General features: G+C 36.7%; 1 protein-coding gene across 11 annotated transcripts in view; it reads right to left on the reverse strand.

The window, feature by feature from the left end:
- The window catches only part of LOC102217953 (neurobeachin-like), a 105,127-nt gene that overhangs the window by 53,328 nt on the left and 39,464 nt on the right, over positions 1-12,335 (reverse strand). For all 11 annotated transcript variants that reach the window (XM_023342253.1, XM_023342249.1, XM_023342248.1 and 8 more), the window contains exons 4-8: positions 9,915-10,010; positions 9,169-9,290; positions 4,307-4,433; positions 3,367-3,486; positions 2,405-2,551 (exon numbers count right to left, since the gene is read on the reverse strand). In XM_023342253.1, coding sequence (XP_023198021.1) covers positions 2,405-2,551; positions 3,367-3,486; positions 4,307-4,433; positions 9,169-9,290; positions 9,915-10,010 — 612 coding nt within the window. The remainder of the gene's footprint in view (positions 1-2,404; positions 2,552-3,366; positions 3,487-4,306; positions 4,434-9,168; positions 9,291-9,914; positions 10,011-12,335) is intronic.

The raw sequence follows: 12,335 nt of genomic DNA on the forward strand, positions 1-12,335 counted from the left end.
GGCAAAGGAGTTACTGAAAGAGTACTGAAAAAATACGGCCAACCAGTACTTGAGAACAGTTCTATCATATTTCCCACATGTCTCAAGCAATTTCACATTTCTGGTCTTGTAATAGAGGTTGGCTATGTAGAGACGTCTCTGTCAGGTACATGTTACATTATATAATAAATTATTTAATAGCATGACATAATGATACCCCCTGCTTTACATTCTCTCACCAGAGTGAGTTCAAAGTCTGGTTAAATTCAGTTTTAACTACTGCTGTTGTTTCACAACTGCTAATTGTGAAACAACTTTGACCTAATGGTCTAGCCGTAGGAGCACAGTTAGCGTGTCAAAGTTAAAAACTGGCACTTAAAATAAAAACAGCTATTTCTTCCCTCAGGAAAATTTATGTCTGATTATTTCACTATGGTTAGTTAGTATTTGCTTGTAATGTCTATATTCAGACCAATGCTAAGCATTAGCAATGAATTGGGTCTTCCATTTATTTTCAATTAGCATAATGCTAGCAGCCTTCATGTTACCTTTTACTTAACATATTAGCTGTGCTAGGATAGTAATATGACTATATACTACAACATGGGGTTGTGCATACATGCATGTTATTTGTATGTTCATTTACTATAAAGCAGGAAGCAGGATTCTCCTTTCATTAAAACACTGTTCATCTAACAACCAAACAGTGAAAAATATTCAGTGAGGGCAAAATAATAACCTGTAACTTAAGTAAATATGTTTCTACGGTTTACATTACTAATGGTGACAATAATTCTGATTATTACAATGTATTTATTGCTCCATTAGTCTATAATAAGTAAAGAAATATCTTGTGATTTTTGTATACTTGTTCTGAGGATGTGCTGTAATTCCAGCAGCTTGTTGCACATCCACAGCTTCATATGGATGCAGTCTCCTGGTGCTGAAATCTTGACAGGTCTGGACACCTTCAAGTAAAGGCTGAAAGCAGCTTGAGGCAAGTCTGCCAAAACAAGGAGAAGACAGCTGGCGAGATGCTCTGGTCTCTCATCTTTCCCTGATAGCCAGGCCAAAAAGACCTGGAATATGATTTTTAGAGCTCACAGTTCTCTGCATCAAACAGTGTAAAAAGCTCTGATGCTATATTTTTTTCCTATAATGTGCATGTTTACGCTCGTATAAAAAAATGTGTATCAAAAATTATTTGATTGCACTTAACAAAAGATAATCTCAGTTTTTCCTAATTAAGGAGCAGAGTTCCACAGAATTTTCATTCACGTTGCATAGGTGACAAGAAAGTTAGGAACATATACTCGTAATTCTGCGGGGTTCCCTTTGATTCTGCATCTGAGCATTTTCACATCAGCAGCTGCAAGATAACACAAAAGAGTTTTGGGAGTTCTTTTAGCATCTTGCTGCCAGCTTTCAAGATGAAAGTTCTTAGATGGTCAAAGTTGGAAGCCAGCAGTAGTTTTGAAAATAGTAAACCATTTTTATACCTTGCAAAGACTGATTAAATTCTTTTTAAGAGCTCTTTAAATTACTCACAGTGATAAGCTTTACAAATTTCTTTCTGATGGCTTCAGTCAGCTCTTTCATCACCCAAAATGTTCCCTAACTAAATGTCTTAGGTTTAAGCAGGACAACTCGCCATCAGTAGTAAGCAATGACGTTCCAATCATACCTGATGTGCTACTCCTGAGTAATTCGAGACATTTTTTAAAAGGAGAAAAAAATTGACAGTGCACAAACGTATTCCACTCTATAAATAATTTTTTTGTTACACTCATATTTTTTGAGAAGTGTGAGTTAATCCGAATAAGTTAACATTAAAATGATACAAAATGTTAGCAAATCAAGTTCATCCTTCCTGAAGTGGAAGTAATGTGAAAATAGGCTTTTCCATAACATCCTGAATTGTGACTGCACAATGTTGTGAAAACATTGCAGTAAAAAGCTTCATGAGCAATTAAATTTTTTTTCTCTTTATTGCTTTGTGGTGCTTTTACACCACAAAGAGCCTAACGTTCTGCCTTTTTTTCTTCTTCATTCTTCTTCTCTTTTTAATGATGCAGACCTTCACACAGTAGATATGTTCTTGTGTTTATAGAGGTGTATATTTAGGCTTTAATGTGTATTTATGCAGCTTTACGCAAAGAAAAATTACAACATAATAATACTAAATAGGTCAATTACCCAGACAATTAAATTAAAAGGGTACCATAAGTTCACAAAATTGCAATTTCTATTCTCACCATAGCCTATTTCTTAATAATAACTAAATTCCTATGAATTAATAAATAAATACTCAAGATCCCCAACAGCAGATTCAGTATTAGAGGGTCAGTAACAACATCAGAATTAAAAAAACTTCTGGGATATGTGCCTCACAATTGATTCAGTGTGATTGGTTGTATTAATGTACCTTATAACCTGGACCAAGCTGATGAATGGCAAAGATCTGAGCTGGGTTGAGAGCTTCACTGAAAACATAAATGGCTCCAAGCTGGCCACAGAAGACTCTGTTCGCGTCTGCCGTCTCTGATGAACCCAGAAAGCACTTGTCATAGCTCTGGAAAAAAAGGAGAAGCCATTTAACCATAATGTATTTAATAACATCACGGTGCAGTATCAGGTTTTTTCTTAAATCTTGTACATTTTTCATTTTCACTGAAAGGGCCTTAGCTATCTGCGATGGATGGAGGAAAACAGGAGAACTTGTGATGGCTGTTGGTTTTTAATCTCTTCTCCACCAACTTCACCATCACCTTCTTCTATATGTTCTTCTTTGGTCCACTCGCCTCTCACCAGTTACATCCTTTTAATACTCCTTATCACAATGAGATCTGTCCTGCTCCGCTGTTTAAAAATGATGACATACGTTTTATCTCCAGCCTTCAAGAGAAAACACACTGATAGGATCAGTGCATTCTGAGACCTGAACAAACCATGTGCACAAACTAAAACACTTTGCCTCAAGGCCAGGAAATGTGTGTTCTCCACCCCTATGGTTACAGCAGCAAAAGTTGAAAACCTTAGAGGAAGGAAGCATGAAAGGCCACAGAGAGGTCAGGCTACCTGTCCCCGGCTAAATGGAAAAGTTGGAAGTTGGAGTTTGGGCGAGTTGTGCTGGAAAAGAGCCCAAGGGCAACTCTCCTGCAGCTGGCAAGCACAGAGGGCACACCTCAAATGTTTGCCAAGATCACAACATGAGGGAAAGCTTGAAGTAAAGCCAGAGCAATACTCGATTTCAGAGCTTTATCAGAGGCACTTCTTTGAAAGTTAAAGATGATTTGTGTAAGACTATTTCTTTGGCTGCTATTAAAAGAAATCTAGTCACGCAAAAGTGTCTTCTATGACATTAAACAATATTAATAGTGTACTTACATCATTAGTATTGACATGCCATGCCATGTCACCGTAGGAGACCAGCTGGCCGTTGACATAGCAGCGGATCTCTGAGTTTCTCCAGCGATTATAGATATGGACGATGCTGATCATGTACCACTGAAAAAATAACACATGAAACAGTTAGTTTGATTTGCAAATATCATTTAATGATATCTGGTCATCATTTAGGAGGCATTTATTCAGTCCGATTTGGGTAATATATTAGAAAGAACATAAGATACTAAATAAAGTCTGGAAATACTAGTATTTTCCAAACTATTTTCTTTTCCACGCTCGTCTAACCTGGAAAACACAGAAATAACCCCATTAGTCATTGCTTTGCGTTTGCTTTTTGTCCTGTGTGCTCGTTTCTGTCTTTTCAGCAGTAAAGATTCTTACTGCTGAAATCCTCATACCGAAGCTGTCTATGACTGCGAACTGTTAACAATGATTCCAATTTGTTAAATTCTTTCAGTCAGTGGGGCTAAAATTCTGCCAGGTTAATGAGGGAGCAAATGTCCATCCAAACATTATCCCCTCCCCAGTACACACATGAACATTAACCCATGCACCAGCCAGACAAACGAGGGTGACATACAAATTCATCAACTGGAACCACTGGGAACTTTGTTAGGCTGCGCCGGGAATCCATTGGGTCAGCAAATCCTACAGAAGGCCATCTCATCAGCCGAATGTGCGCTTGTTTCCATGCACACGCAAGGACTTTGTGTGGGTGTTTGTGTTTAGAACAGCAGCAAACTGCTGACAGCGTGGCAAAGGGGGCCTTAATTGACAGACCTTATCAAGGCTTATCAACATTCGCAACGAGTGCAGAGAGAGATGTAAGAGGGAGAGAGAGCAGGAGAGAGCAGGAGCACTCCTGCCGCTGCCTAATCGAACAAGTGGCACAGGATTTCCAGAGTGCGGGTTTCCTTACCTTACGTGGCTGGAAATCGTATTTTACACAGTGCTGGAAGCCTTTTCCTTTGGACTTCAGGGATGTCACGATGAGACAGTTTCCCACAAAGTGAGCAGAGTAGCCGATTCCTTTACTCGTGCGAAAACTGTGGAAGAATCAGTGATTAATTTTTGTTTTTTTGTTGTTTTAAATTCAACATAAAAGAGAAAGAAGATAAAAAAACAAGAAACTGAACACATTGCAAATAAAAAATACAACAAATGTTTCTAGAATGTATGTATTATATGCAATACTGTGGAAAGGTATTGCCTCCTAAAAAATTTCTTCTGTTTTTGCTTTTCTTGTTGTCTTTAGATAATCTAATTAATATATAACCGATTAAACTATGACTAACTTGGAAAACAATTATTTTAATAAAAAGTTGTATAAATAAATTCATGAATTAACTCATTCCCCCACATTGTTTGATTTAATTTCACGAGCTACACCCACAGAGTAGAACCTGCTAGGCAACATTAAGTAGACCAAAAGATCTAAAATAAAAAAAAGAAAAAAAAAAACATGTGCCCCAATCTAAAGAAATTTTAAAACAAATCAGAAACAAAGACATTGATAGCTATCAGTCTTTAAAAGGATTAAAAAGATTTTGGAAGAAACTGTTGTGACAGAATCACAACAAATTCAGCAAGCAGTAGTGGTCCAAAAAGTCTCCACGGGGATGTAAAATACTCATTGCCAGTTATTCAAAATTTCACAATATCTTGAAGAGGAAGGTGTTCACATAAACAAGACTAATATGCAATATTACCAAAGAGAAGATGACAAACATCAAGCTAACTAACAAGGCTTTTTGCTCTGCTCAGAACATATGGATGAAACATCTATACGAGTGCAGGTTGTAAACACGGTTTACAGGATGAAAGTTGACAGGACTGATGTTCACGGTCCAGGTATTGATTTATATATTAAATTGCTCCACTGGATATGTCTGCTTGTAGATAAAGATGTCCAGCTGACAAAAGCACAGAGTGCAGTGATGTGTGAGAGGTTATAAACGACAGTGTCTAACAGTTCTAAACAGCTGGGTGAGGAGTCTAAGTAAATATTGCCGCCGTAATCAAGGACAGGTTGAAAAGTGGCAAGAAGATGTTTTCTGGCATGAGCAGAAAAACAAGTTTCCAAAAATTTAAACCAAGGCTTTCAGATTATCATTATCCAATTAGTTTGATATGATATGAAACATTAAAGTGCAACAAAGCAAAAGTCAGAACAAACATTTTTAAGAGGGGAAACAAATATTTAGGACCAACAAAACCCACACTTCTTATTTTTTAAGCCAGTGACAGACAGCTGATTTTCCAAACTTTTTTTTTCTTGCAAAAGCACCATGGGTCGCAGATTACAATTTCTTAACATTACTAATCCCTTTTCCCTTCATTTGTCCCCCATAATATTTATCTTCCCACTCTCGTTACATCCACGTACAGCGCAGTTTCACAGCTAAGACACATTCCTCTCCTAAAATAGGCCCAGAAGGATCACACGCGCAGCAAAGCCGGAGAGCAGATATAAATCCCTCTTGAGCGAATCCCTGGTATGCATTAGGAGCGCGTTAAAGTGCGTTATCGTGGTCGTCATGCAGCTGCATGGGCCGCTGTCAAACATGCTGCTTGAGTAGCAGCTGCATCTGGGGGAGGATGATAAGACCCGGGCCAGAACAGAGGAGGACGTCCTCCCTCTCTCACTCCATGCTTACCATGACAACCTGACAAACGGTTACTAAGGAAACAGGATTACATCCTAACACTTTACATGATTAGAGCTCGTCTCTGCGATGGTATCCTTCCTTCAGGAGATTACCTCCTGGTTCATTTTCTTTAGTTTCTCGGTGGTAACAGGTCTTTGACTTTTCTGGGGAGGGTTTAGGTGAATGAGGATGCTGCTAGTTAGCATCACAGATACAAGAGGAGGAGGGTAGATGTCCCGAAAAGAAGCACAATTAAATAAAAGGTCAAAACTAATGAAGCTTTACATTGGCTAACATCTTGCTCTTACAACACCAACAGTGAGGCGAGCAGAGTCCATAACTGCAGAGCCAGAGAAACCAGAGAAAGCAATCAACAAACCGTACACTCAACATGGAGTGTTGACATTTAAAGTTTTGTTCCAAATCAATAATCTATTTAATTATTACCTCACTGTTTATGACATACCGTTATCTCACTCAGGTGTCACAATTTGGAGACCTTAAATCCAAGTATTCTGCTTCAGAAACACAAACTGTTTGTGCTTCATATATAAAATCTTCTACTCATATTTCACCCTAGATTGTATGTTCTTATTGTGAAAATTATTTAAGTCTAACACATCAAGAAATATACGTACCTTTTAGCTCACATGGCGTGTCTGAGGGTCAAAGCTAATGCTGAATCTATTAACTAGATTCAGCTAACAAATCTGTTAGCTAATGCTAACAGATTTGAAAAATTCAGCAAAGATGCTAATTGCAGTTACTGCAAACATAGATAATGTTCAAAGCAAAGATTTATAAGTTTCATCAGCTAATGAACATACTGGATTAGCATAAAAATTCGCCATCACAAGTTTATGTTATGTCCCTGGTCATCTGAATTGTTTGTTTCTTACTACATATATTAGCATTGTAGATCATTGAGTAAGTGGCTCACCAATATTATTGTACACTTTGTAAGTAATGATATAGGGCTATTTTGTTCTATTCTATTCTAAAACTTTCCTTTTAGTTAGTTGCAATGAATTTTTTAATTTCTGCAAAGTTATCACGCTGCGCAACAGTAACAAACTATTGCGGCTCAGTTTTATCCTAATCGGACATGATTCTCGTATTGTATTTTTTGGATCCAAATAAAATAGAATAGAATTACTTTATTCATCCCAGCAGGGAAATTATTTCCACATCCATAGATTATTCCTCCATCCCTAATTCAGGTACTTGTTAATTTTTTTTTTTTTTTTACAGATATACTATAGTTATCATAGATACTTCACCAGGTCTCAAGGTGTACAATAAACTGACATGATCATGCCGATACGTCACATAAATAGCATTATATTTATATTTATTATATATTTATATAAACTAAATAAAACATGTATCCCACTGCAGAAATACCTGAATGTGTTTGAAATAAGTTTTATATCTACTGAAACAAAATTACCATAAGGTCTATGCAGTGCCTTGCAAATGTTTCCATACTCCTTCAACTTTGTCTCATTTTGTCATATTGCAACCACAAACTTCAATGTTACAGTGATTTTATTTTAGAGACCAACAAGTTTGCAGTAAAAACAAAATAAAAAACATTTTTCTTTTGCTTCACAATTATGCACAATTTTGCTTTGGTCTATCACAGAAAACAAAAGACATGCAACAAATTAAAATGTTGCTATAAGACGAAATACGACACAATTCAGGTTTATTCAGACTGACCCAAAATTCATGTGATACAAGCCCAAGCAACTTTATTAGCCCAAGAAAAAGTTAAAGGAGCTTCATATAAATTTAGGAAAAACATGCAAGAATCTTTTACTTTTTGACTTCTTTATGTTTGAGTATTTCTGTTTTTATTTTGCAGTGAAATGTCTCGAGACCACATTTGTTGTAAATTGGTGCTATATAATTAAATTTAAGCTTTTCAATTGTCTAAAATTTTCCCCAATTGTCTGAGAATTTCTCTATATTTAATCATTGTCCTCCAAACTCCAGCAGAATGAAACGAAATGCACAAAGAAAGAAGCTAGTTCAACAGTAACAGAAGTCTGTTAGTGTTGGACGCAATAATAATTGTTCTTGGCATAGTGGCCATTAAACTAGGTCATTTCTGAACTAAGCCAGACAGAAATAAAAGTTTTTTGCATTCTGTTATTACTCTTTTTAAACAAATGTATTCGCGTTTATTAGGGAGTCATAAAGAGCTGGGTTAAGTATTAGTCACCAAAGTGTTACCAAGTTAGAAATTGCTTGCTTAGACAACTTGTGAATCTCTGCAAAAGCATCTCTCAGGTAAAGGCATAAATTATATCATAGATATAAAAATATTGTTTTGTGTTTGACTTGACTTTTTTCAACAATTTAGTTCATGCTGTATTTTGTTGCTATATGACAAATGAGATCAAACACGTTGGACGTTCAAACCCAGGCTTTCTTCAGTCATGCACTGCTAGATGACATTCGTAGTGAGATAGGAAAATTGAAGAAAATAAATTAGAAGTTGCACTTAATGATCTCTACAAGTAAAAATAACCACTGCAACAGAGTTTTTAGCCTTTCTGGTCTTTTTCTGGCTCCAAGTGAAGCCAGTATCTCTTTTTGCAATACTCTCATCTTTTGTTGAAGAGCAAGAATAAACTAAACTAAAATCTGTCGCCTTCTTTTGATGATGTGAAGAAATCAGACAATTTCTGCTTTGTGCAGCATCTTTCCCTCAGCAAACCTTCTTTCAAATTGGACACAATAACTGATCCAGCTTTTTCATTCAGCTGCAGGCTTTTTCATTATTTGATGCTTGAATCCTCAACAACAGAGGGCAGTTAGTGCAAAAAGAGTCAACACTTAAAGCAGATTTTTTTCTTATGAACATAAAGAGACTTGTAGAAAATCGATTATCTGTGATTGTAAAAGGACAATCACAGAAAATATAAAACAAGCACATTAATGTCCTTTGGTCTTTCACTGCGAGCAAGCTCATTTGTAAATATGTTAGAAAAAGCAATGATGTAATACTATGAGCCTAACAAAAAGGCAAAAGTAAGATTTTGAGTTTTAAAACCATTCATTGTGAAAGATTTATTTTTTTACCAAGTAAATAAAAGATTTCCTTTAGCTCCAGTGCTAAACTCACCAGTAGAGGTATGGTTTGTCTTTGTCCACATTGATGTTGTTGAGTGGATCTTGTCTGAACCAAGTGTTGATGGTAAATCCGTTTTGGTACGGCCACTTTGCAATTGGTGGCAATGCTATAGCCTGGTGGAGAATATGCACATCAGAGTTTACATCGATGTATAAAAAATGCAATGTGGCCCTGAATAGATCTAAAAAATACTACTGGCAGTAGTTAAAAGGCTGTGTCTATGAGATATAAAAAAAAATTAAAACTACACCATAACAAATAAATGTAAAATGTTTTTCCCTTTAGTATAAATCATAACATCTTTAAATGAATCAGTTTTCTTTTGTATAAACCTGATATTATTGATAATGAATCTGATGAATTAATTTTGGTAGAAATACATAGAAGAATATGCATTTTTGACTGAGGGGTCAAAACTGCATTTAACTGTAGTTGTCTGCTAAAAAGGTAAAACTGAAGAAGGATTTTATTCCTCATCAATACATTGAGTTGAAGGCAACAGCCATGTCAACTAAAGAATGGATTAATGAGAGAAAAAAAATTTGCATTATGTAACAGTCTATTTTAGTAGGGTTATGTAGAATTTTTAATTTCCACCATGCCATTAGCATTATTATTGGATATTCATTATCTATTTTGGTGGAATAAAACAACTACAAACATGTTGATGTTACACATAAATTCGAAGAACTACTTTTTAGCTATGTAGGGGTAGAAAGAATTTGTATGTGTCATACCGCTGCACTGCGTCCAGGGAAGTTGAAGAAGGTGTCGGGACCGTGCCTCTGAGGCATCTGGTTCAACACAGACAACAACTTGATAGCATGTCTTGGCTAGGAGAGGAGACGAGAAAGTAAGTCGTTATTACATGAAAAATTTTGTGCATCAGAGGGACAGTACAGTGAGACTTTAAAAGAAAAAAGATGAAAAAAGAAAAACGACTCTGTGGCTTCACATCTCTACCACAACCATCCCAGATCAATAAGTCTTCAATCACCGGCTCCCTCCCCCGAAAACAACCCCTCAATACCATGGCGCCCCTTAATCGATCTGTCCCCAGAGAGGACTGCTGAGGGAGGAGGAATTGGAATGGACGGGGAAACGGGGGCAAAGTGGATGGGCTGACAATAGCTATTGGACAGCAGAGGTACTGTGAAATGGCTGAGGGTATGGACCACTGGTCAGACAACCGAGGTGGCTGAAGGTGATTGTGCATGAGCTTCACCAAAGGATCGATTAATGAGGAAGGAAAAAGGCATTACAGGTGGAACTCAATAGCTTAGAATATAATTGAAAATGTATTTTTGGCAATTCAATTAAAGAATTTATAATATAGATTTATTAAACACAGTAATGTATTTAAACTGTTTAGCTCTGTTAGTTTAAATGATGATGGCTAACAGCTATTTAAAAAAAAAAACAACCTAAAAATCACTTTCAGAAATAAAAAAATAGAATAACGTGAGACCAACATCATGACTAGCCGTTTGTTTCTGGAGGGGAAGTGGAGAAGGCTGGTCATGTGGCGCTTGTTTGGTCATGTGACAGTGATGGTGATCCAGCGCAGGATTGTGGGAAGTTTAACTGAAGCAGAGAAGTGGACTGTTACAATGAACATAACATAGCCGTCGTTGTTGCTGTTGTTAATTTTATTGCCGAGTGCTTTTACACGGACGTGCCGTCCGGTTAAACTGTAAATAAAGTAAGAAAAAACAAAACATCAATACTTAGTATTGCAGAATTCAATCAACACAAACGTAAACATAGATTTATTAGCTAGGTTTGACTAACCAGTTATAAGGCAGTTTATTCTTAGAACACTTCGTCGTATAATAAACATCGGCATTCAACTATCACAGCGCAGCAAACACAGCTAGCATTGGGCTAATTAGCACTAGCAAATTCAGCAAGCTCACACTTAGAACAGATAAGAAAAAACTCATCTCCCCACAGCTTACAGCATTAATAACTCACCACGTTGGGCAACACTCATGAACGCCAGTAGAATATGATTTTATTGTAGCTTCAGCTTGTTTGCTTCAGCTAACGGCAGTCTCGGTGTATTACTAGCCTGCCGTAAGTTTCTTCTCTTGTTTCACCTCCCCTCCACTACCAATGCAAAACAACTACAGAGCCCCCTAGCGGAATGGGAGGAGTGAATCCAACACGGACATCAGCATTGTGGTTGGTTTTTTTTTCAGTGTCGAAAGTGTAGTGAAACCTATATAATATAGGCGAATATCGGTTATCAGCCATAGCAGTAATATTAATATCAGATATCGATATCAGCTTAAATGTTGATATGAGTGCGTCCATTCTCGATACAGTGTGAAACAGAGGCAACCAGCCTGTAGCTCTACTGTTGTGTTGCCTCAATAAACATCCAACATATATTGAGGTCCTTTTTCTCCGTGACCTACATAAAACACCTCTAATGCTGTCTCTAGATTAGGAATGGCTTAACACAAGGAATGCGACCTTTGCAGCCATTCCCTGTATACGTTTGTGTGTGTTGGCTTCAGCTGCAGCCCATGCCTTGTGAATCTCCCCCAACCTTTTGAATGAGTCACAGTCGTCTCAAAACTGTTGTTATCCCTATTGCTTGTGTATTTTCTACTGCATTTTTCCTTCTACTCAATTTTCAATTTATGTGATTGGATACACACCTCTGTAAACCAGGAACTTATTTAGAAATGACCTTTTGTTAAGCAACCTTTTGAAATATTTCTGTATCAAAATTTAAAATTTATCCAATTTAATAAATAAAATTTTCTAAGATGCAGTATTTCGGGTTTTCGTTAGTTTTAAGCCAAATTCATCAAAATCAACAGAACGCAGACACTTTAGATACACCTTTAGATAGTGTAAGGAATTTCCACCTTTTGATTAAATTCTGTAAAACAAATGAGATATTTGATGATATTCTAATTCACTGATGTGCATCTGAAGTTAGTGACTCATTTGCAGATCTACTAACCTTACAGACAGTAAGGTGTGGAGAAAGAGGATATTACGTTTGCATTGAATTCTACAGGATATTTCAATGTTTGTGAATGACCTGTCTTTCTCCATGTATGACTCAACAAGGACAACAATTAACTGTGTACCTTGTTCTACTGGTTTTTCAGAGTTTGCAAATTCCTAGAAAACATCTTCAG

Source organism: Xiphophorus maculatus, chromosome 11 (genome assembly GCF_002775205.1).
Source record: "Xiphophorus maculatus strain JP 163 A chromosome 11, X_maculatus-5.0-male, whole genome shotgun sequence".
NCBI classification, from domain to species: Eukaryota; Metazoa; Chordata; class Actinopteri; order Cyprinodontiformes; family Poeciliidae; genus Xiphophorus; species Xiphophorus maculatus.